Genomic DNA, 24,911 nt, shown 5'->3' with positions numbered 1-24,911 from the left:
TTTTTATCAAGGTATAATTATATCACGGAAGCTACATGTGAAATTGTGAAGCAACAAGAGAGGCACACACGGCGGAGGAAGAAAAATGTGACCGCGAAAGAGAAGGGCTTTGCCGTGTAAGAGAGCCGTCACTAAAAAGTGTTAGGAAGAACAGGCTGGAGCAACACCTGCAAGCCGTGAAATATTACGACTATTTATTCAGTTCTTTTTAAGAGGATATATATCCTCGACCAATGAATATATCCAAGGTCTCGCCGAGACTTTTCCCAGGTCCTTCCGCAATATCAATTTACTTCTTCAAGATTTGGAATTGTGTCGTTTCCTCTTCTTGCGCCGTTTGCAACGAGAAGGGAGACTACCGATACTGCAAACGCTAAAAGAACTAAAAACGTTATACTGTTTCTTTTATGCGCGGATTATCTTCTTCTTTAGGATGAAACTAAACAAGAAACTTTCTCTTTCTTGATAGAACCTGATAGTTCCTACCATTTATTGACAATTTGTAGAGCCCTTAGGACTCCATTGTCCGTGGACTCTCTTCAGATAAGAACTTGTACAACTACTACCACTATCGGAGAAGCCGTGGATATCTAGTACAAACTAATATTACAAGTTCGCAAGATGTATTATAAATCAATTCCATATATTATATTTAACACGATTATTTAGTAATAAAACTAAAGCCCACTTTAAATGATCTATAATGCACAAAGTTAAATAGAATTTTATTTATAATTTTAAATATTGTCTAAAGGTAACTTGACAAAATATTTTCAATCTTATTTGATATTATCTTGATTGGGACAAACTTGATCAATTGATTTATTGAAATAAATCCAACATTTTTCTCGACGTATGAAAAATAATTTTAAGTATCAAACCTGATGAGATAAAGTTAGAAACATTTTGTTTCGATCACCATATTGCGTTGAACCTTACGAATGATAAAATAGAATTTATATAACACAATCTATTTAGCTGCCTCATATATACATATTACATGGTTACATAAAATTTACTCAACTTGGCGAAATTTAATTTATTTTTAGGGTGAGGGGGCATGTTGGTGTGTCGGCGGTTGCTGCTGATCGCAGCCGCGATTGCGGCCTCGATCGAGGCTGGCTCGGCTAGTTACCACCCCGGCATTTCGTCATCGGACTACTCCGGATACCCGAGCGGATACGCGGTTTACTCCGGCGCGACGTCACCCGAGTCCGCGTCGTCCTCGAGCTCGTCCACGTCCGGCCCGACGTCGGAGCTCGCAGCCAGCAACACCGAGCCGCTCTGCCGACCGTCCGAGTTCCAATGCGGCACCACCGGACATTGCGTCGCGCAGGACAAGTACTGCGACGGCGAGAATGACTGCGACGACAAGTCTGACGAGCCGAGATATTGCACCCGTGAGTACCCCCGCGAACGAACGGAGACATTGAACAAAGCAAGTCGCCGCGCCGGGACGAATCGATACGCCGAGGTATCTCACTCTGTTCCTTTCTCTCTCTCTCTCTTTCTCTCTCCTTCCCGAAGTCGTCTTTTATTAGGCACTTGAACCGAAAAATAATAAATGATTCCAATCGATCATTTCTTTAAAAAATGTATTGTTATGATTCTTTTGTTAAAACTAAATTTATATACAATTGTTGAATAATACAATAAAAAAGCACGAAGTGGATCATCATGTTCATCATCATGAACAAATGGATCAGCGTTTTCATGTTTTTGAAAATTTAAAAGCTTTTGTTTGTTATCTTGTGTCTCGAACACGATTAATCAAGTAAACAGTTAAATACCTACAATAGGTAAATAGATAATAAAGGGAAAAATGTAATTGTAGTAATCGAGAAGCAGAAAAATAATTACAATTGTTTTTGGTCATGCGTGACCGCTTGTTTATCTGACATATTCAAAACAATACGAATTACACCGAATATACGTTAAACCAGAAACAAAGTTTTCGCTCATCCAAGCAGATAATGTTCCAAGTAATTATTTAGCTATATACATTACCATTTTAGCTCAATTCATATAAAAATTAAAACCGTATCATGTAAAACTGATTCACAGAATATATGTCATTAGCCTTGTGCTTGTTCCCACACATGGCTTGTATTTGCACACAAACACGCAATTAAATAATTTTTATCTAATAATTTAATGAGGTAAATAATTTGTCCGTTCATTATTGGTATAATAGTAATTACCACTTTATACGAAATTTAATCGATTTGCAAAGCTCAAATATAATTATATTATACAAATATCGCATTTTCATCCCTTTGAATTTTTAATTTTTGATAATATATGCAACACATTTCAATAGAAACGTAACATAATAGGAGAAATTTATTATAGCATTCATGATCCAATTCCTTCATAGAATTTCAAATTGCATATTAAAATATGCGCAGGCCCAAACGAGCTAATTACGTGGAATAATTACGTATTATACTTCACGCTTCCAATAGTCATGAAATAAGAATAAGAGAAATATAGGAAATGTGTAGAAGATTTTTGTATAGAAGAAGTATAAATACAAAAATGTGAGACCTGTAAATTTGAGTATGCAAAAATGTATTTAATTTATAAATGTTTAACTAAACATATAGATGTAACTCGTAGATTCAGAACGTGCGCAAGAGAGAGAGAGAGAAAGAGAAGCAATTAAGAATTTATATTTTATAAAATAATGTTTTATTACGCCGTTTTTTATAATCCGGCATAATTATATCTCAGGATTTATTTTTCGCGCATAATAATTGCGCAATAAAAACATTCCGGTTTACCGCCAGACTTTGTACGGCTTGATATACGAAACCGTGAGAGTACTTAGGAGAGTTAGTATTTGGTTTCAAATAATATTTTATCTCGCCCATGTCATAAACATAATCACAATTGAATATTGAAATATTCCAGAATATATTTTCGTAGTATGATCGCGGCATGACGGAAACATTTCCGCTTACAATCGGACATTATACGCTTCGATGTGCAGGATACTGTGCGCTTAGTTAGGCGTAAAATTCCCTTGGGTATCATTTTACCACGCAGTGTTATTACACTTTTCCGCGCATAAATTATTGCACAATGTAAAAAGGGAAACAAACAAGCAAGCAAACAAACAAACAAACGTTTCAGCCTGCAATCGGACGTTGTACGGTGACGTAGGCCGGACCTACAGAGTGGAAATCCGCCGACCGAGGGAGGATCGACTGCCATTCCTGTGTCACCTCAACTTCACTGCCGCCGGATCTGATCTCGGGGATCTAGTCCAGGTTGGACATAGAAATGATGTAGTTGTAGAAAATAATGCTGACTGGTGCCCAGCCAACGTAGGAAGTCTGTCATGGAACAGACAGCAGGCCGACCCGCCGCGCCGCGTCGGGCCCGGATAATAATTTATATCCCGGCTTTTACGATTCTTATCGCGTTTATTGGCAAAATTAAATCAGTTCCCGCGCTGAGTAAACATCGCGCTCCGCCATCGCGGAATACGCTTACTCCACAGATCCCCTGATTCTGAACTCTAAGTTCCCGTCAGGTATATATTTTCGATTCCGATTGATATTGACACACCGATTATTACATCTCTCCGCAATGATAGAATCGATACTTACGTTGTTAGCGGGGTACAATCAAGCGGTCAAGAGTATAAAGTTTTCACGATGGATGGGGGGGACAAGTATCTCGGGACAATGAAAACATAAAAATGACGGCGTAAAAGTACTTGAAAATGTCCAAATCTTTTTTACTTTGGCACGTCTGAAAATCAATATTTGCGAATTAAAAGATATTAAAAATGTTTCTGCTAAATTTATTGTGAAACTATGATAGTTATTATACATTTTAAAGCAAAATTGAGTTACTGTACAAATAGTATATATAATGCTAGTGTTATAGAAAATTTGCGAAAAAAACTATGTTTTTTCCATATATTTTTATATTACAGGAGTTATACGATTTTTCGCGTTAAAACTTTTCCTAGTGACTTATATCTTATTCATTCTCAGTATTATACGAGCCAAAATATAACGTTGCGTAATAATCAACGAGATGATAATAGAAATATTTGCTTTTATCGCGAAGTGTCCGTAATAACTGTATTCTAACTTTTATCTTTAGTTTTATTTCCAACAAAAATCGTTAGCCGGTTGCTCACGCGGATACTCCGCTGGCTCATAACTTTTAGAATAATGCCCCCTTTCTCTCTCGTCCCTGGTGTTACAGTTAACTTTTGATACCTTCACGGTCGGCCGCTTTCTATCCTTTACGTCGGAAGGATGTCCAGATGGTTTCATGACTATTCGCGAGGAAGGTCGTCCTGCGACGGGAGGACAATGGTGTGGCAGCGCGTGGGGCTACACCGTCTATTACAGCGAAACTCCTTCCATCAATCTGACTTTATATTTACTACGTTTATCAGAGCAGGTAAGAAATTGAGTTAGCTCAGGGGGATACGCGATCTGATTTTCCGTAATTTTGCCGCGGCAATATGGAACTTTTATCAAAGTTGTTGCACAGTATTTTACCTTAAATTAACGATATTTGAAGTCGGCTTTTCTCAGGGAAATATTGAGAGTCGTTATTTGCTATCTTTCTACTTCCTATATTATAAATTTATTACAGTTAAAATCGACTTGTCCTAAAAAAGTTGTCTGTCGTAAAAAAATTTCGAAATGCGTTAGCGACATGGAACATTTTGAAAAAAGTTTTCCAACTGAGAATATTCAATGTGAACGCGTTACCGTCGCGGCACAATTTCGGGCAATTTTTCCGTGTCTCAGGGTATCGGCTACAACTTCGACTTCAAGCTGTCGTACAAGTTCCTGAGAAGAAGCGAGGCGCATCTCAGATACGGAAACAGCAGTATGTCCACATGGCGCGGCGAGTTGGTGAACGGCACGTATTGCGATCGCGTCCTCACCAAATGCGATACTAGAGCCTGCCGGCTGCAGTCGCCGAATTATCCCGGAGTTTACCCCAGGAATGTCACTTGCTACTATCGGGTGGAGCAAAACCGCGCGCCGGTGGGTCATCGGGCTCTACTTGCCGTTAGTCAGCGTAACAGTCACAAGATACACATTAAGGATCAGGTAGTGAAGTACGACAGAAGTCAGCGAGTACTAAGGTAAATCGCCATGTTAATGACGCTAATAAAGTCAATATTAATACAGAAAGTTAATACAATATGTCAAATTGATATTTAATACACCGTCAATAATTTCGCGAGCATACCTCTTTATGCGAAAGGTTTTTTCAAAGATAGAGAAACAGAGATGTGCAAGGAGGACAAGTGTAATATACAGAGACTAGATTTTCCAAGTAAAATTCACGCGCTTTTCAAGGGTGTGGGATCAGTGCAACGTCGTGCAGGATTACTTAACGGTATACGATGGAGGTTCAACCTCAGACCGAGTGCTTGTAAGGCTGTGCGGGGGAGATGCGGTGCCAGACATCATCAGCAGTCACAATACCATGTTGTTAGAGTTCCACACGTCCCCGTACGACAATCCGTTTCATCCAGTGCCACTGTCTTTCCTGCCAGGATTTGAACTCGAAGTTCAGGTAATGCTCCCAGATCCCGTGATATTATATATCTTATTACGTAATCTCGTCACAAGTTTGTTGCGAAAATATAAAAGTTGCAATTTGTAGAACTATTTATTTGCAATTATTTTGATGTCGTAAATCATTAAAATGTAAAGTTTGATTTAAATATAAATAAAAATTAAATATATCCGACAATTTATTGATGTCTTTTTTTTTATATATGTACATTCACGCGTGTACAGGTGATCTTTGTCGACGAAAAGTCTCGAAGTTTTGTGAAGGAAAACGACAACTGCGATTTTTATATATCCGGTGATGAAAACTCGTCTGGCATTCTGGAAAATCCGAAGCACTCTTTACCGCCGAACACAACTTGTCGTTATCACTTCCAAGGGAAACTCAATGAAATCGTTTGGTTATCGTTCGTTAAATATTACGCCGCCAGCGTGGAAGCTGCTGCGAGTATCGACACTGCCGCTGATTGCAATGCAAAGCTTCTGATATGGGATGGTGATATCACAGTGGACAAACTTACTTCCAACCGAAAAGTACGTACCAAATTGTATCCCCTCTCTCTACAAAGTCTGTTACTTAGCAACTTTCTTACTTCGTTACTGAAGTAATATAACTTCGTTACTAAAGTAACTTCGTTAGTAAAGTAATATAGATACAAACACAAATTCTGAAAAGAGTGCTTTGAATTCACGAATAAGAATTGCATAATCTAAATATCTCGCAAAAGGGGAATAAACAATTACAAAATTTCTTCCTCGAAATCTAAGGATATAACTATTAAAATAACATCGAAGGTTCTTTACATATTAATATACGTTATGTAACAAAATTTTCGTCAAGTTATGTTAATGCGACTAAACACTCGGCATTCTTATCTGACACACATCTCGTAATAATTTCGCAGAACATTACGCTGATGGGGCAGTTCTGTAAGGACGACATACCGCGACTCTGCGATCACAGTCTGTTGCGCAACAGCAGCCGTCACACGCGGCCGTGCAGCCTCGCGGAGAGTTACGTGTCGACCGGCCGCGATCTCACCCTGGAACACATATTGCGCCAGGGTAGCGCGTTGTATCCGATAAGTTTCGTGCTGCGCTACGAGTTCGTCCACGAGGCCATCTCGTGTAACCACGTGTTCACTTCGGTGCCGTCAGCCTCATCCACGTCTTCCACGTCGTCTTTATCGTCCTCATCCTCCTCATCTTCCTTATCGTCCAACGCCGGTAAATTCGCGTCGCCGAAAAACGTGTTCTTCTATGGTCGCGGCGGGGCGCAGAATCTGAGCTGCTCGTACAGATTTGAAGCCGAGCCTGATCACAGAATAGAGCTGTCCTTCGTCAGAGCTTCCTTCGGTGGCAAGAGCTGCGCGTCTTACGTGGACCCGTTGGTGAATCGATGGACGTGCGACCGCCGTATGGCGGATGTTAAGAAATTCGGCATGGCGGATCTTGTTGTCGCTGAATATCCTTGGCAAGGAGTCGAACTGGTGCATATAATATAATAAAATTCTTTTCTTATTTAATTTATTTAATTCTAATTTTTAATCTATCTCTCTGCCTTTCTTATTAAAGAGTCTTATTAAAGAGATTTTAAAAATTTATCTCTGGAAAGATTGAGAGAGACATTAAAGCCCCGGACAATTTGTTTCCAAATAATTACAGGCAGTTGAATATTTTTATAGTTATAATTCTATAACTCTCTTCATGATCGTTGTAATTTTCTGCTTTTAGGTTCGCGATTGTCTGTGCTCAAACGTGAGCGAGAAAATCGTCGTCCGGACCCTAACATCGAACGTGGTGGAGGTCAGGTTTACCATCACGCTCATGAACGTCACCCAGGATTACCGAGACTTCTTCTTCGAGGGGGAATACCGTTTCGTTCCGGTGAGCGCGGAATCGAGCGAGCACGGATGCTCGACGAGACTCGAGGAGCGACGATTACGCGGCACCAGCGGCGAGATCTCCCTCAGGAGTCCTCTGCCGCGGGTGATCCCTGGTCTAGCTGCGGTGGAGGAGATTCTGACGAACACGGAGGATCTAACGGCGACGCAATGCGTGAACGAGCCGTGGCTGATCGAGCCCGAGGACGCGCGCATCAATTTCCTGTACTTGAGAACCGCCGGCTATGGCATCACCCTGGACAACGTCATGGAGTGCACGACCCTCAATCGAATCGTCGTCTACTCGGCCGCGAACACGAAGGAGCGCAGCGTGATTTGTCCGGAGGGTGGGGTCGACACGGCCAGGACCGTCGACTTCTTCTCGGGTGGCTGGAATTACAGCGCCGTGAACGCGAGTGTGGCGATGGCGCAGCACTCTCGCAGCTTCGTCGTGGAGTTTCTCCAGCGGGAACCCGGTTTCTATGCCGTCACGTGGATCGCTATCTCCAAACGTTCACCAGCCGCGCCCAATTCGGGCGCCAACGCGTTTGCCATATTGCCCGCGGAAGATTGTCCGTACAGGTTCGTTGTGCGATTTCTATTATGTAAAAAAGTCAGCTTCTTTATATGTTGTGAGATAAGCCAAAGTTTAATAGGAATAAAATCGCTTAATTCGACATCTCTCTTTCTGTTCATCAGGTGTCCAGAGATCCAGGCGTGCATCAGCTCGGTCCTGTGGTGCGACGGCGTACGTCATTGTCCCTCGGGCTTCGACGAGGAAGAGGCTAACTGCTCGTATCGTTTCGGGGTGACGCTGCTCTACGTCGCGGTGGGTGCCGGTGCCCTCGGTATATTCCTGATCCTCCTGCTGGCCACTGGTTGTCTCAAGTATTGCCTCTATCGGCACAAGGCGCGTAAAAAGAAGAAGAATGTCGCCCTGAACGTCAATCATCTCCATGTGAATCACACTCACCACAACAACGGCTTGACCGGGAGCCGGTTGAGCGGACGCTACAACCTAGCCACGCCCCAGGAAATGTACCTGGAGAATTACGGGAAGGACAGTATTTGTTGACAATACGCCATCGCCAATATCGAGACCACCGTGTGAATAGTCATGATTTTTAAATGCCTACCTCGCTCTGGGCCCTCCCTCCTCCACTTCCCATCAACCTCCCCTGAGTAGCGGACCGGAGTGTACGGCAGCCAAACACTCCCATCCCAAAAGGCACGCGTTACACATACACACATGTACACATACGCAGTCTTACATACGCACGTGCGTACGTACACGTGCGCACACACATATATATATACACACACACACACACACGTATACATACTCTCGCAGTAATCGTACGAAAATCCCGTAGAATATATCCGAAGCGCATAGAAGCGAGCGCACGAGACGTGCTGTAGCCACTTGGCTGGTGGCGAACGTAGTCGAGTTCTATTCCTCTAATCGAATCATAACGATCGACTTGCTTTGAATAAGCGGATCGCGATTCGACTCATTAGACCGGGGTGGATGATAACCGCCCGAGCCTGTCGCGCCGAGAATGGATACCATGGGACGCCTGTAATCCTCCAGAAAGGAGTCACGATGAAAGGTAGATATAACCGCACCTCGTACGCTCGTGTTTATGGCATTTACGATAAACACCGCAGTATCATGGTAGGTTTAGATACACACGATTTAGGAGTAAAGAGGAAAGAGAAGAAAGATACGCGCGCGAGTGGACGAAGAGCGGTGAAATTGGCGTTTACGCGTACGCAATGCTTCTAAGAGACGTAGGACACGCTGTTTCCGTTGAGTGCACTTTCTGTCGGTTATCGAGCGAACATCGTAAACGTCTACGACGCGAGTACGATGATAAAAGTAACGAGAAATGGAGAGGAATTGAGAATAGGACGAGGTGGTACGAGTGCTAAAGCGCGAGAGAAGCGTTTCAGATAGCTTTACATGTGAATGACGACGCGATGGACGGGAAAGGATACGCGAGGATACGCAAAAAACGATACCGCGAATGGCATTCGAATGATATTTGCGGCCGTACCGAGGTCGAATGTACTTGTATGTACTCCTCTGATCTCGAACGCGTGCGTCGCGACGACTCGCACTTATCGGCAACACCACATTGCATTCTAACATGAGATCCAGGGGAAAAAATTGATAAGGAGTTAGCCGTGATTAAGGAGGATTAGATCATTGACATTCGCGCGAGATCTATCTCGATGACCGTTACAATCGGACTCACGCGCTTCACACCCGTCTAGCCTGATTTTCTCGTTAGATCACCTATGATTTGCCTACGGCCGGACTAGCCGTAGGCTTGGACTACTTACGTTACGCATTGTTCTAAATTAGAGTGACTGCACTGGACTGTCTGTTTTTTATATTATATACTATTAAAAAGTATTAACCGTTAAAATTCTTATCACTTTAGGATTTAATTGAATATTAAGATCATTTGCAATCTGACATCGTGACATTAGGATCAGGTCCAAATTATTGACTTTAATGAAATGACTTTAATGAAAAAAGCCGAATCGACTTTTGTCTCACAAAATGCTTTTCTGCGATCTGATTATTATTATTACCCGATGCCAATCTCTGGTACAGTCACTCTTAATTATATTATAATGCATTATATTGCGTTATTGTATAATACATTAGTAACACACCTGTGATGTGTTCGCGCATTACGATGCAATAATCGGGTCGCTGGTCTCACTCCATTCAACGTCGATCCAACAAACATTTTTATATTATCCGTGATTTTCGATATTTTGAACTTCATAGGTGATTTATGGGAGACGACGTGATACGTAGATAATTTACTCGTATAATCTAGGTTCGGTAATACGCGCGGCTTGAATAAGACGTAGATACCCACGTGTAATTAATTGGATGCCACAGGAGCGTGTACATCGTAATCCTGTTAAGCAAATGGACGCGCAGTCTCCACGCGTTAGCCTATTAATAGACGTTGTATGGTAAAGCACGTCTAACGTACGTCTGTATGCTGTGATAGAAGTAAGCGTATCAACAATCGGAAATAAATCTCTCGCGTAAATTTCACGTTCGCGTATGCGCATCCTCAGAAACGTCCATCGCCGAAGATGGATCACGACCCTTCAATGCAATTTTCCTTGGCGAGATCGATATCTTAACGCGGCCCCGCAGCCTGTAATTTCTAGATCATCAATCGTATCAGGAAGACACGCGATGTGTAGTCCAAACCCGCGATGCAAACTCACGATTTTTTCGAACGTAATGTGCGTAGTTTGATAGAAAATTTGAGAAAAATTGATTAAAGTAGACTTATAGCGAGCCATTGGGCGAAAAGGCAATATAAGTTGAAAAAAAAAATTTGGAATATTATTATATTATATATTTAAAGAAAACATAATCAAATTAGGATAAAGTAAAAAATTTTATATACTTCTCTTTTAAAAACGTAGAAAATGACCACAATAAGAAGCGATTCGATTTTATATTACATATATTCGTAATCTTTTCTATCTATTTCGAACTGAAAAAAAATGTCTAATCTCATTATTTTAAACAATAGTTAATTGTGCAAAGTCTCACATAAGAACCGTTATTAAATTAAAACTGCACTTGCAATTTTCGATGTTTTTATCGTTAATTGCAGTATTTTGATACGATATGATATTTTTGCGAACTTATATATACACTGTTTGTGTCACAGTTTGAAAATTCTGCAGAGACGTCGGTCGCGTTAAGATATTTTTTCGCCAGTCTCATGAATTGCTCCGTGAATAATTCACTACCTAAGGACATCGTCTACCAACGAATACTGCCGCGATTATTATTTATTCATAAAGTTTTATAAGTCTCTCTTTCTACCCGAATACGAAAAGCTGTCCGAGTATATGACGTTCTGTACTCTATAAGACACGGAATCCGATAACAAGTAACGTACTAGCGAATAACTGTAGCGTGCGACAGAAGCGAAACTGTGCACACCCGCCGGGCTCCTCGATGTGTTAACCGCGCGATTGACACGTTGAAAATTTACTCTTAACATATCGAAAGTCCGAAATTAATTTAAGCGCGCCATCATCCGTCGTTATCTAGCCGTGAAATAGCGAAGTCGTTTTTTCACCGAATGACCGAGGTGACTTCCTTTCGAAAAAGAAACTTTCCCCGATTCTCCCTTTACATAAAGTATACCGTCAAAAAGGAAAAGAAGAGGAAGCGTTTCACACGAAATTTTTTATATATCCTCGACTCGGTGGTTCTTCCCGCGGTTCGCGATAAATAAATCTATAAATAAGTAAACGCGTAAGTCCTTCGACGACGGAGACCGACGTAATAAACATTGTGGGACGCATCGTTTTCTATTCATAAGGGAACGACGATTTATATTATTTTCTCCGGCAACTTTCTCGGCACCGAAATGTTGGTACGACCCTTTAAAAAGCATCCGCGGAAAGTCGTCGCCGCAGCCGAGGCGGATCAGCATCGAGAAAGAGAGAGAGAGTTTAATTCTTCCGACGGATATGAATCTATAAACTGTGGAGCGTGTAGTCATCATGGGATTTATACGGTACGACTCGACTCCACGTCGCGCTCAATCGAGAATGCGTCCTACGATTACGAAACTATAGTACTATGCATGTATGTAAGAACGTACACGAAAAAAAAATAACCAAAAAAAAGGAAAAAAAATGCCGTAGCACAAACTGGCTCGCACACACGTAGCTAAAAAAAAAAGTGGATGGTAAAGAGTTTTGAATCAAAGAGGCCTTGATTCAACGACGTTTCTAAGCAAGTATTACGCGTTACACGATGTATTGTAATCCCGTGTTTATAATTTTAATAAAATACCATCGCGTTAAAGAAACCCAGCAGATCAGCCGTGAGCAAGTGCATTATTGATCAATTTATTATCGTTTCGTTCTTTCTCACAGAAACAACTTTCTCTCCGAATACATTTATACTCATGAAAAATTATATGAAGACATATGATCCAATGTCCAAAGTTCTGTTTTTACATAAATCTATGTAATGAACAAATGACTGCCAGAAGAATTATTCACCGTTGGAACGTAAGAATCTTCAAATTATCGTCCTTATTTTCAAAAATTCCTATTTTCTCAAGTAAATATTAATTTAAACATAGTTGATATTCACTGCGAAAGAAATAGTTGATAGAAGAAATAAATTTAAGGAACATCTATAAAAGAATGGAGATAAAAAAATGTTTTAAACGAATTGTAATTTTTGCTGAAGAAAGTCCCTTTTTCTCGTCCACTGTATAAAGGTCCAAAAACTTTTGATATTTAGGTCAACTCTCCTCGCGATAAACTTTCCTCTGACGATTGTAGGGACTCTTTCTTAATCGCAATTTCTTGAGAAGTAACACTATTTATATTCTAGTTCTGATTTAAGTTTATAAATTCATATCACGCCGTAGTGCCACTTTTATTCGTTCTCTTGTATATTTTTAAGATGTTTTTGCAAAACGATACCTCATCTTTAATATACAAATTTCGCGACATCGAAAATAACAGCGTAACACTAATTATAATGAAAAAAAAGTTTTTCTGTTTAATCTTTGTCCGTTAGAAATAATTTGAAAGGAAATTCTTCGAAAAATATGGATAAGAATATTGTAGCACCTGTTTCGCTAAAAAATTTGCAGTATATTTTGCAGAGTATTAGATATAAAAAACGAAGCTACTTCCAAGAGCAAACTTTTTGATAAAAACGTGATCGGCTTAGTTGGCAATTTTTTTTAAAGGTTATTATTTTATATTCTACAAAATTATAAATAGATTTTTAACTTGCACATATATTACGCGATTCTATGTGGATATAGTATCTATAGCTACCGTAATAAAAATAATTTTAAAATGCAAAGCGACTGTGCTTTGTAATAAAAAAGCAGAGCGTTCATATAAAAGCCCTACAAAACACAGAATATGATTTTGCTTTAAAATCTTCAATATAAATGCCCCTGTTTCGATCTTCTGACTACTAATAGCAACGTTCCGCCTCACTTTTATTCATATACGACCCGGAAAATTCATATCGCGGAGTGGCATGGTTCATCGCGATCACAGGACAACATCGCGCTCCTACGTTGTTTGCCTCTTGACGTCTTCCATCCGTCAATTTTCCGTCCACGAAAAATGTAAAATCGCCCGCCTACAATCCGGTAGATTTATCGCCCCGAATCTCGATGAAATATTCATCGCGTCGCGGACAGACTCGCGAGAAGACTGAAGAGGATCCTCGAATGTCCAGCGGGAGCGCATCGTTCACCGACACGGCGATACACGGCAAGCTGGAACCACCGAGATCTCTGCACGGTGTCGAGGATGCCGACGTCATTTGGGACACGATCACACGGCGATTCCCAAATGCGGCCCCGCTCCTCTGCGAGATGGAAACGGTGATCGAACGTGCGGAGGATTTGCTGCAGCAGCTCAAAACGCCTTGCGCTCAGGAAAATGGTACGAATTCCCTCGAACCCCCGGCCCCGGCGGGGGTCCGATGTTTTCCCGTGTCGTGCACACGCGTAACGGACAAACAATCTCGGAGAATTTTAGTACGCTCAGTTTAACGATGTTTTATTACGATTTAACGTGTTTAAAATAACGAGCTTAAGCTTGAAATTAATGGTTACAATAGCGTGATCCAATTATGCAAATAGCCCGCGTTTATTCGTGCACTCGGCTAACCTCATTGTAATTATCACGTTATTAAATTAATGGTATACATGATAGAACACACAAATAATTTATTCACGAGGAAGATTTATCTTTCATAGAAATGTGTATGATATATACACGCCCGCGCGCGCGCGCGACCTACATTCATTTATCCTTTCATTTGTGTGCCACGGACTTATTGAGCAAATTGTTATCTGGAATAATCCTTCATTTGCTCCATTTTGTAAATCTAGCGTTTAATGATTAAAGAGTGCTTATTCGAAAATTTGCGATGTAATCTCTGGCGCAGCGCGATCGCGTAAGCTGATTTGCTAAATTGCTGCATCAACGCCTCCTATTTATAATGCAATGTGTACAATTTATGTATTTGCCAAATTATTACGCGTAACAACTTTTCATGTCATGCGATTCCAAGTGTATTCTAGAAATTTCAGCGATTCTCCGAATCTAAAATTTACAACACGGCAATATTGTCCGACTTGTGCTAGGTAGCCGGATCTGACGCTCATTTTATATTGCAGACACGTCCAGCTCGTTTCACACACCGGATTCCCGGGAATCTAACGCGACGATTTCGATGGTATCCGACATAGAATCGTTCGCCGAAGAAACGAATGTACGTAGATTCCCCGTAACACACTTCTCGCTTATTGTTACACGCTGTGGTTGCTTGCTGCATTAAATGAAAAAAAATATATATTATACGTGCCTCTTTTTCTAAGATTTCGGAACATCGCGAAGCCACCGAAAATGCTGAAACGCAATTTATGGTGCACGATATTCACGAGAAGCAGGCAGATTTAGAGTCTCTACATTGTAGTGAACAATCCATTCAGTGCGAGAAGAAACATCCCTGTCAAGGATATCATTTGAATTCACCTTCAAGAGTCGACGAGATCGTTCAACATTTCAAAACGAGCACGATGAATAAATGTGACAATTCTCGGGAGGAATCAAAGGATAATGCTGACAAAGCGATCGGTATTAGTTCGGAAGAAAGTGAGTGTGGTATAGAAAAAAATGCAGTCTTACAGAGATATTCGCGAACATAGGAAAATTTATAATACTGCTTATATTTGCTTCAATGCACGATTGTGTTTATAATATAGGGCTAATGAAAGCAATAGCTGAAACGAATAGTTTGGAAGGATGGACGAAAGTGACTGATAATGCATTGCGAGAATGGCACGATGATATGGAAGGTATAAAATTAATTTCGCAATTGATGACACAAATAAATCTTACTTTAATTGTCTCAGATGATAACGATTCGGAAACTCGGCCAAATATCGACAGAAATATAGAAAATCACCCGTTGATGGCCAATGATAATCACAAATGTGACAAAATCGATAAAAAAGTAATTGAAAACTTACAGGTATTGAGATACTTATGTTATATTTGTAATATGGATGAAAAAATAAAGCGCACGGAATATTGCAAAACCGATTTTTTGGAACAGAAAAGGGTTAAAGTATTTCTTAATTTTTTATTTTACCCAACTTTTTATCCACGTAATAATACGTTGATAAAATGTAAATTTGGTTTATCTAAAATTACGTCTATTGCTTTATAGTAAAAAAAAAAACTTAAATAATATAGGATAGCGTCGCGAAAAGTTCTGCGGCAACTGCGAATCGTCGATCACCGTGGACTATCCTTGAGGAGTACGCAAAGCGGTGCAAAGTGTCAATCAAATACGAGTACAAACTGAAACCGAATCTGTGTGTAATAAACGGTGACCTGTGTGGATTTAGCGGTAAATACTTCGTACAAACAGATTACATGGAACATTATCACCCACATCATGCACGCATTTGAGCATTATTTTCTTATCCAGTAACAGTGCAGATTATTCACTACAGTTATTCCTTAACAATCATTTCAATAACTTTTAATTGTTGTTTATAAATTCGGCATATAAAATGTTGCAAGTGCTTCTTTACACGTTGTTAAACATAGTTTGGATAATGTGCCAGCAATGTCGTGTGCCGCGACCGAAGATCTGGCAAAAAACAAATTGGCAGCGAAAATATTGTGGATGATAGCCGAGTGTCAGATGGATGGCTCGAAACTTTCGCGCGAATTACTAGACTTCTCGAGGGAGGAGTAAGTTTGATGGTGCAAAAATACATGAGAAATTAGGATATGGATTTCGATGATATAAAACTTATCGGAGCGACGCTCCGAAAAACAATATACTTTATGCAAAATAGAATTTGATACACTCTCTTTGTGTCAGGATGTTAAAGATAATAGCGTTTAATAAAGACGAGTTGAAGAACGCGTTGCAAAAACTCTACAAGTCTTGTCTCGAGAAAGGAGAATCCATTCCGAAGTATACTATTCGCAAAACGAAGACGAATCAAGGGTTTATGTACACAGCTCAATGCGTAGCTTTAGGGCGTGTTGGAATTGGTACGTTATTTTTTCATTTTATTATCATGGAATATAATCTGGTTAGAAAATACAAAAAATACTTACTAATAATTTATATTATATTATTTGTAGGACAAGGAGTGAGAGGCGATAGCGCTAAGATTGCTGCTGCTGAAAATTTGTATCAGAAATATATTTGTGAGGCTGCAGAACAGCAATCAGTATAAACTCAAAAATTGCGTATTATTACGATATAATCTACTGCTTATTCTCTTGGTGTTTATCTTTAATAATAAATTTTAAATAAACGTCAAAATACATATAAACAGTTAATGGAAGTTTTATAATTGAAATCTTTTATTCGATCTAAACACATGTTCGTATCTCGTCTTTATTTATTATTTATGTTAAAAAAGTTTAATTAAATTCAAAGTTAGTACTAAATTTACAAGAAAAAAGTGTATGTCGAAGATCTTGTAAGTAAAGGAATATTTTCATGCGGATATATTCATCCCTCCGCTACAATCTCCATCGTTACTCTAATGATCAAACACTTGATAGCTCTTTTGCAAGGGGTAAGAGGCACTTGTACAGCTATCATGGTATTTTGGCGACGATCCAAGGTAGCTTCCCGGTTTTCTTAAAAGACCAGTAATCATACAAAAGCTTGCCAAGCACGAGAAATATTAATGACGCCAATACGATGTTCAAAATGTCGAGGGGATGAAGCCAAGAATCTTCGTCTGGTGAAATGCAAATCTCCGTCCGCGTAAGATCGCGGATCTGTGAGAGTCATTTTATTAAGCGTTAAAGCGCAACGCAATTGCATCTTAATTGCATTATTCATGCATCTGCTTTCCAATCTGACTTAATATAGAAAAGACGTGCAGTTGGTTACCTGTTTGTTTGAGTTATCGTTGTCACTCGTAAAAGCGCACCTTATGTCGTTGATATCTTTTATTATATTTGAATGCCTGATCAGAAGATCCTACAAAAAGGTAAATAGAAGCATACGACTAAAATAATAATGATTAAGCTATTTTAAGTTAGCTATTTAAATTTTTAAATAGCTACTATCTATATAGCTATTTAAAACTTTATTAAAATTAGAAGCACGGAATTCTTTTCAAGCAAACAAATACATTGTGAACACTTAATACTGGAACTCTGAATTTGGGTTTAATATTATTTTATTTATATCACTACTTCTATTTATGTTTTTTTTTTGGAAATTTAAAACGATTAAAGTAAAATGTCAAACTTACTTGAACAAAACGGTAATTATGCCAATCTTAACACTGGCAATTAATTTAAAAATTCATGTGCAAATTATATAATATCAGTTTAATTATACCTGAAAGCTTGGTGTAAAGTGACAGTCGCATGCCCACGAATTATTGCCGAGGTATAGGCCAGCTACATTGTTATTGTGCAGCAACGCGTTCTCCAGAGCGTAAGTAGGTAACTGAAAGACGTGGAACAAAGAATCATAAACTGTGTCTGTAGTTTCGTGCACTTATGAAATAGCAACGCGCTACGTTGACGTAGAATAGCGCGCGCGTGATACTTCACAATCGTCTTAAATCGCGTATCTCGATTCTTAATCGTCCACCGTGCCGCACGAAATCAACTCGAACAATTTTTCCTCATTCCGACATCCGTCATGCGAAACAGATTGTCTTCTCGCGTGACATCGGATAACTTTGACATCGGCCAACTAACGTCGGTAAGTTTATTCCCTCGAAGATTAAGGAGACGGAAACGGTCCAGCCAGTCTGATCCTTCAAGCCGGGCGATAGATTCTACCAGATTATCGTCTATGTAGAGGTCCCGCACGGACTTGTAAGCAGGATTTGTCGTAAGCGGAGTTAGGTCCTTGATCTGCAGTAAACAAGAGATGAGATTAAAAGTATTTACCACACAATATAATGAATCCCTTTACCAGTAACGTAATATATAAATGTATAAAAATGTAAACGTTATGTAAAAAAAAAGTAAAAAGAAATTATTCGATATTTTGTATTTATTCTTTAAACAAATAGTAAGTTTATATTGATATAAGCTTCAAAATATATTTACAAATACGTATCACTGAATCATACACGTCTGTAATAGTTTTAAATAATATATTTTGTACGACGCGATTTTTTGAGTAAAAATTAATTGCGTGAATAAACGACCTTGTTTCCGCTTAGACGAAGGGTTGTTGTATCTGCAGGTAAAAAATTAGGCATTTCCATTAAACCGCGATGGCTACAGTTGACCGAAGTAAAAGCTATAAGCTGCCTCTGCGTAAGTTTGCCCGCACCAACCACATAAATCAATTCGCAGTCGCAAACCGTCTTTTTGCATTCCTTTTTCAATGTCTGAAAATCAGATTGATTTAACGGGAACTCGAGAGCCGTTTAATCATCAATTACAAGAAAAGGATGTATTTTCTCGTTACCGCGATTATCTCGACGATCGGGACAAGCGGTCTTCCATCATACGGCGTGGCGCAAAGTAATTTGTCTTTGTCGACGACTTTACTCGCGGCTGATCCTTCACTGGAGTCCAAAATCCACGCTACATCTTCCGTACATCTCAATGGATTACCTTCGTCAGTACATCTTCATTAATTATATCCACGATTCGCGCATCAATCGAACGCAATTTTGATCAGACAATTTATTATATAAAAAGGTGTCAGTATTACAAAAGTATATCGCATAGCGTTTCACAAATAAGGTAATATAATTTCAATTCGAGCCACGTTTTCTCAAATTGTAATTTATTTATTTGACGAATTTTTGTAGTTTCTTATAAAAACTTCATCGAGTTACTCTTACCGGCCAGATAAATGTGTTTCAACGCAGGTATATCGAAAGCCGTAATATTAATCTCTCCGAGAGTATTGTTTCTTAAGTCGAGACACCTCAAAGTCCGCAGATTGGAGAACGCATCTTTCGGTAGGGAACGCAGTTTGGTGCCGGTCACATTGATTTTCTATCGATACAAACATCTTCCTCCAAACTCTCGTAAATATATTCTCGAGATAAAATGCAAGCAAAAATATATATCTTGCAATGAAAACGAATTTTCATGATCAATATCTTCCGAGACAGTCTATTTAATTTTTATTCTTTGATGAAATAACGTTTGATGAAAAAACTGTCAATTATCATGCCCATTGTCCATGAAAATTCGCAAAAGCAACTTTAACGAAGTCTAGACAAAGCTTTCGATTGCTCTCCAGCAAGAATTTGGCAAGCACATTCTCTACCTCCAGAAATTGCATCTCGCTCGGAAATGCGGTTGACAATCGAGTTAAGTTACTGTTCGCAATCATTAATTTTCGTAAGAACGTGTATCCCCGTAAAATCTCCTGCGGGTTAAACGTTGCCTTCGGCCACGCGCAAAGAATAAGTACGTGTACATGTTCGGCCCTAAAAATTCAGTATTATTTTCGAACAATATCAATTCGAACAAAATTAAGCTTCAATTTTATGTCAAGGAAGCACCAAGCGCGATGATCACCAAATTTGAAAATGTAGGACTTACATTTTAGGTTTCCTGCATCATTACTTACCTTGCTCTCCATTCATCTTTAAGACCGTTAAAACAAACGAGATGTTGCCGACCTTTTACAAAATTGCATTCGGGATGATCGTCGATATGTGGACGATGTCGATAACAAATATCATCGTCTTTCGTAAAGCCATGCAACAAATTTACATGCATAAAGAAGAGTGCGATTCTGTAAATAAAACAGTTTGATTATTTAACCATGAGGAATTTCGAGGAGCCGAATTGACGCGGATCGAGTTATCTCCGCGATAGGTATATGCTTCTTCATGAAATCAATATCAACTTCATGCGTTCGTCATATTTAAACATATATTTAACATCTGTGCGTGATCGCGCGAGACATATAATTTATCCTTTGTTTGATCGTAAATAAGTAAGAATTTGTTTAACAATGTTAAACAATTCGTGGACTCTCTCGCGAAGACGTGCGACGAAAGTGGGTGGGTGTAGGCTAGCGTGAGAGATTTATAATCTTTATTACTTGGCAGCTTCATTATTTGCGCAAGGCGCGATAACGAGATCGATGTACCGTTATACTCGACAGCACTAACCGACTTACGTATATACATAATTTAATATCTCGCATTTATTATCTTCTCGGTTTTGACGCGCATCACGATCGTCTTAGCTTATCAGTTCTTTGAAGCACGTTCGCGATCGATTAGCCGCCGCTCTTTCCAAACAATTCCAGTTTCATGCTCAAGCATGCTCGATGAACAAATCACGCAACGCAAATCTTTCTGCCTTGATCTTGCCTTTGATTGTCAACGTAACATTGCCGCGCTGATACTAAATATCATGCAAATATTGTTACAGTTATCTCTCCGCCTAACGGTGGACCGTCCTTCGCACGAAGAACTCGATTACAAATTTAACGTTACTTATTAATCATTAAGTGTGCCTTTTTCTATCTGCATAAGCGTAAAATCATTTACACGGCACATAATATTTATTTATAAATCTAAATCAATGAAAATAGATGTGATATTTCAAGTATAGCTTCAAAATTCAATCATATTAATTACGTTCTTTGACAAATAATTATAATATGATTAATATGATTAATATGATTAATTATTAATAATAATTATATTAATAATTACTAATATAATTAATTATTAATAATAATTGTTAATAATTAATTATATTGTAATATGTCATAAAATCTTTAACTCAATCTTAAGATTTCGTGCGTTCGTCACAAATCGATTTACTACCACTCGATTTAATCGTACAATAATCTTTTATACGCGACTTTAAAAAAGCTATTGCAAAGATATCTGTACAACTGATTTAATAACTATAATAAAATCCACGCAGTATTAGATCCAGAAGAGAAAGCAAAAGTTAAGTACTTACAGAAAAGTTCGTTGCACTGTCATTCTCATCGCGTAAAATATTAAAATACCGTAAATAAATATCGATGTTGACGAGTTGTTCACACAAACAAATATACTTATTTCCGAAAAACAAAAGTTTGATACATATATTTATAAAAGAGATGAAATGGAATTCTGATGTCACTTTTCTTTTTTAACTCGATGTCGACCTAGCGACGGACTGATATCACATGCGCGATCGCGATGGGCGTCATATGAAGAATGGCAGTGATGCTAATGAGAAAATAGAAGCTGTATTCAGTGTGTCAGCAGGTGGATAACTAAAACGGTCCGGTGGCTTAACGTGTAATGAACATATTGCGCGATAACAGCGGCGTCGAGATGTGATCTACCTGATGCCTGATGCAGCCGTTGCGTATTGTGATAATACATTTTTCAAACAGTGGAACCTACAGCGTCAGCCGGCAAGCGACGCTCGCGTAAAAACACCGTAAAAATGTTTGCGGCAATATTATTGAGAGTTTATGGCATTTTATTCTTCATTGTCTAATTACAGACAACACAATGCCCAAAATCGGGACACAAAATGTCTTAATGACGTTTTTAAGACATCGTCAAGTAACATATTTTTCAAGATCTTCACATAAAAATTATTTAATAAGAATATTGCATTACATTGGAAATGATTGCACTGGAATCAAGTTATTCAAAATTATTTAAAATAGTGATGATTTCAGTGAACAAACTAAAGCAATGTAAAAATAAAGGATCGAAAAAAATTTTCACGCAAATTTAACCTACAATATAAATATCGAATAATAGGTCTAATAGGTTTGTTTGCCAAATCTTGACATAAAAATACACTTGCAGAAATAATTTATTAATAGAAATAAAATTTAAAGATAGTATAAATAATTAAGGCATATGACGTAAAACTGCGTAAAACTACCCAGCTAGCAAAAGCTTCTAAAAGACTTCTTAAAAACGTTTTAAAAACGTCTAAAGGACTTCGGACGTCCTTTAAACGTCTTTTAGAAGCTTTTTGCTATCTGGGTGTAGTGCTATATGTTTCTTGAATTAATGCTATAATTTTATCAAAAATTGAGAGTGACTGTTTATAGAAATCATTCAATATGTAACATGAGCAAATTAATTTACGTTACTAATCTAAACTTCATAAAATTCATAAATTTGTTCTTTTGCTCCCTAAAACTATTTTTAAACGATTCAATACCTGTCTTCCATATTTAATCAGCACATATCGGACATATTTAATCAGCAACTTTTCAAATTGCGAGCCATGTGCGATTAGATACTGGACTAACGAATCAGCGAGCTGGACAAGTTTTCGGTCCACGTTATTGGCGCACGACTGCACATTTAGTCCAAAAAAATCGTCCTTCCTTATCGACCGAGTCGCCGGCCGTTATATGGTCAGTTCATCCACTAAAAAATCCCTCTCGCGAACCTAACCGTACGTACACGCTTTCACGAACGCGGTCGGCGTGTAACCCTCTAGCCCCTCTAGCTGGCAAACGGCAGCACCCTTGCGAGGATTGCGAAGAACGCATTTCGCGGACCCGTCTGTCGGCATCGACCGACAAAATATTTAAACTCCGTGGCAGGAGTCTGTCCACGAGTAGCGGAGCACGTCGCAGACGTGATCAAGTGATCGCGCGGTGTGTCATTTCGCGTCGTCCGGCCGCGTGAGTGTCTCCCGTCCGAAAAAATCGCCGCGTCGTCGCAGACGTAATGTCAGGCATAGCGATCGCCAGGCTCGCCGAGGAGCGAAAGGCATGGCGGAAGGACCACCCGTTCGTAAGTTTACCGCGCCTCGCTACGTGCACGCGTTCCCGCGGGAAACGCGCCATCAAAAGTCGTCCCCCCCGCTTGGCGCGCGCGGAACGCTATACGATCCCCGATCACGATCAATCACGATTCTCCGTCGTGAATATGTGCGATTGTAAACAATCGGCCCGCGTGGCGCCCCGAGCTCCAAGCCGATCGTCGAAAGCGAGAAAGAGTTGACATTAAATTTCATCTACTTTATCTCAACTAAAATTTTTCACGTAAACAATTCCAATTTTATTCATAGAAAGAGATAGAAAATAAGCTAATTAACCATGAACGTTATAACACTTGTAAAGCAAAATTATAAAAATTTCGAGAAACTTATTTTAATGTTTTCGTGCTATTAAAATCCCATAAAATCGTCAGAGGCCTCTCGCAGAAACGTTGGCTCTATTTTTCGTATAAAATTCGTATTGAGTTTTTCCTGAATGACGCAAGAACACAATTTTTGCAGGGCTTCGTAGCTAGACCAACTAAAAATCCAGACGGCTCCCTCAACTTGATGAGTTGGGAATGCGCGATACCTGGAAAGAAATCTGTAAGTCGAGTATTTTCAAGTAGATTGTGCACGTTTTCGTATCAAACTCGTGATTTTGCAGACTCCGTGGGAGGGTGGCTTGTACAAGTTGCGTATGATCTTCAAAGATGACTATCCGTCGAGCCCACCGAAATGTAAATTCGAACCTCCGCTGTTCCATCCGAACGTTTACCCATCCGGCACTGTCTGCTTGTCGCTCTTGGACGAGGAGAAAGACTGGCGACCAGCCATCACGATCAAGCAAATCCTGCTCGGTATTCAGGACTTGTTGAACGAGCCAAACGTGAAGGATCCGGCTCAAGCTGAAGCATACACAATATATTGGTATTTACTTATGAGACATGTTGTGATTATAAGCTCATCAATGCTTGAAGAATAATTGAGCATCTCTTTTGCAGCCAAAATCGTCTGGAATACGAGAAACGCGTTAAAGCTCAGGCCAGAGCGATGGCTCCGCAAGAATAAATCGCAAGAACTCAAATCGACATATTTAAAATGTGTGGGAAAGATATTATATGTGGATAAACGCTTTCCTAAACTGATTCTTACAATTAATCTTTTTTACAAGTCAAATTTAATATATGTTGTAACTAGTTAAGCGGTTCACGCTCTTAACGTTTATTTACCGAGGTATTGCCTTCATCCATCATGCATATTTCTCAAAATTCCAAGAATATGTAGCGTACACCGCATGTCGACGTGAAAACTAACACATAAATAATATCTTATTAATATTAAGAACTATGTTAGGAACGAGATGTGTATACTTTAAGGCAGAATTATTTTTTGATCAAACCTTTAATTTTTAAGTCTTATAAGTGATTACTGATGTTTATTTTTAAAACAGAGATGCAAGTAGGGAGATATTAAAAAGTATCGCAGCAGCTGTTGAATAAATATCTCTCTTCTCGAGTTCCCTATTAGTTCCATTCTTGAATATGTACGTCATACGGTACATGTGGTAGGTAGACTTATTTTAGAGTTTACTAAGTAATGTACAAATCTCGAAAAGAATAAAAGATTTCAACTCTCGTCAAGCACGCGTGGTAAATATAATCCCCGAGTAATTATCATGCAAATGTAA

The 24,911-nt window shown here is 39.2% G+C and overlaps 4 protein-coding genes across 7 annotated transcripts in view; 3 read left to right on the top strand and 1 right to left on the bottom strand.

The window, feature by feature from the left end:
• Positions 1-12,325, top strand: part of LOC139770730 (uncharacterized) — a 57,440-nt gene extending 45,115 nt beyond the window's left edge. The window contains exons 2-10 of one of the 2 annotated variants that reach the window (XM_071702866.1): positions 1,050-1,400; positions 3,136-3,272; positions 4,225-4,425; positions 4,782-5,125; positions 5,343-5,562; positions 5,790-6,095; positions 6,467-7,051; positions 7,296-8,026; positions 8,144-12,325. In XM_071702866.1, coding sequence (XP_071558967.1) covers positions 1,061-1,400; positions 3,136-3,272; positions 4,225-4,425; positions 4,782-5,125; positions 5,343-5,562; positions 5,790-6,095; positions 6,467-7,051; positions 7,296-8,026; positions 8,144-8,519 — 3,240 coding nt within the window. In that variant the 5' untranslated portion in view covers positions 1,050-1,060 and the 3' untranslated portion in view covers positions 8,520-12,325. Of the gene's footprint in view, positions 1-11; positions 1,401-3,135; positions 3,273-4,224; positions 4,426-4,781; positions 5,126-5,342; positions 5,563-5,789; positions 6,096-6,466; positions 7,052-7,295; positions 8,027-8,143 lie in introns of both variants that reach the window. The other variant, XM_071702867.1, reaches the window with a different exon arrangement.
• A 118-nt stretch (positions 12,326-12,443) lies between these two features.
• Positions 12,444-16,864, top strand: LOC139770713 (uncharacterized). The gene is made up of 8 exons (XM_071702826.1): positions 12,444-13,933; positions 14,674-14,768; positions 14,875-15,151; positions 15,262-15,712; positions 15,760-15,911; positions 16,132-16,261; positions 16,395-16,570; positions 16,664-16,864. The coding sequence occupies exons 1-8, from the start codon at positions 13,660-13,662 to the stop codon at positions 16,756-16,758; spliced, it is 1,650 nt and encodes a 549-aa protein (XP_071558927.1). The 5' UTR covers positions 12,444-13,659; the 3' UTR covers positions 16,759-16,864.
• On the bottom strand, positions 16,572-22,823 carry LOC139770734 (protein singed wings 2-like). 3 transcript variants are annotated; one of them, XM_071702881.1, is made up of 10 exons: positions 22,673-22,823; positions 20,100-20,267; positions 19,794-19,956; positions 19,360-19,516; positions 18,978-19,126; positions 18,712-18,897; positions 18,254-18,412; positions 17,886-17,996; positions 17,430-17,519; positions 16,572-17,314 (listed from the first exon to the last, which is right to left on the bottom strand). In XM_071702881.1, the coding sequence occupies exons 1-10, from the start codon at positions 22,681-22,683 to the stop codon at positions 17,129-17,131; spliced, it is 1,380 nt and encodes a 459-aa protein (XP_071558982.1). In that variant the 5' UTR covers positions 22,684-22,823; the 3' UTR covers positions 16,572-17,128. The 3 variants fall into 3 exon arrangements, with proteins under 3 accessions (XP_071558982.1, XP_071558981.1, XP_071558983.1); XM_071702880.1 differs by lacking the exon at positions 22,673-22,823 and adding an exon at positions 21,458-21,815; XM_071702882.1 differs by lacking the exon at positions 22,673-22,823 and adding an exon at positions 20,658-21,065.
• Positions 22,824-22,976: 153 nt separating this feature from the next.
• LOC139770737 (SUMO-conjugating enzyme UBC9-B) lies at positions 22,977-24,864 on the top strand. Its single transcript, XM_071702885.1, has 4 exons — positions 22,977-23,256; positions 23,744-23,827; positions 23,889-24,151; positions 24,226-24,864. Exons 1-4 carry the CDS (start codon positions 23,191-23,193, stop codon positions 24,290-24,292), a joined length of 480 nt encoding a protein of 159 aa, XP_071558986.1. The 5' UTR covers positions 22,977-23,190; the 3' UTR covers positions 24,293-24,864.
• The last annotated feature ends 47 nt before the right edge of the window (positions 24,865-24,911 follow it).

The sequence above is a fragment of the Temnothorax nylanderi genome, unplaced genomic scaffold (genome assembly GCF_030848795.1).
Source record: "Temnothorax nylanderi isolate EJ_2023f unplaced genomic scaffold, tnyl_v1.0 TNYL_tig0032_pilon, whole genome shotgun sequence".
Classification (NCBI taxonomy): Eukaryota; Metazoa; Arthropoda; class Insecta; order Hymenoptera; family Formicidae; genus Temnothorax; species Temnothorax nylanderi.
The sequence above is the reverse complement of the archived record's forward strand: the minus strand, read 5'-3'. Positions and strand labels throughout refer to the sequence as shown.

Bases quoted from the DNA above. Each gene is read 5' to 3' on its own strand.
- LOC139770734 (XM_071702880.1), bottom strand. From the start codon at position 21,486: ATGAGAATGACAGTGCAACGAACTTTTCT. The intron at 19,517-19,793 runs GTAGAGAATGTG...TTGTATCGATAG, and splicing joins GCGAGATGCAATTTCTGGAG to AAAATCAATGTGACCGGCAC. The intron at 19,127-19,359 runs GTAAGAGTAACT...GTACTGACGAAG, and splicing joins GAAACACATTTATCTGGCCG to GTAATCCATTGAGATGTACG.
- LOC139770713 (XM_071702826.1), top strand. From the start codon at position 13,660: ATGAAATATTCATCGCGTCGCGGACAGACTCGCGAGAAGACTGAAGAG. The intron at 13,934-14,673 runs GTACGAATTCCC...TTTATATTGCAG, and splicing joins GCCTTGCGCTCAGGAAAATG to ACACGTCCAGCTCGTTTCAC. The intron at 16,571-16,663 runs GTACGTTATTTT...TATTATTTGTAG, and splicing joins TTTAGGGCGTGTTGGAATTG to GACAAGGAGTGAGAGGCGAT.
- LOC139770737 (XM_071702885.1), top strand. From the start codon at position 23,191: ATGTCAGGCATAGCGATCGCCAGGCTCGCCGAGGAGCGAAAGGCATGG. The intron at 23,257-23,743 runs GTAAGTTTACCG...CAATTTTTGCAG, and splicing joins GGCGGAAGGACCACCCGTTC to GGCTTCGTAGCTAGACCAAC. The intron at 23,828-23,888 runs GTAAGTCGAGTA...GTGATTTTGCAG, and splicing joins CGATACCTGGAAAGAAATCT to ACTCCGTGGGAGGGTGGCTT.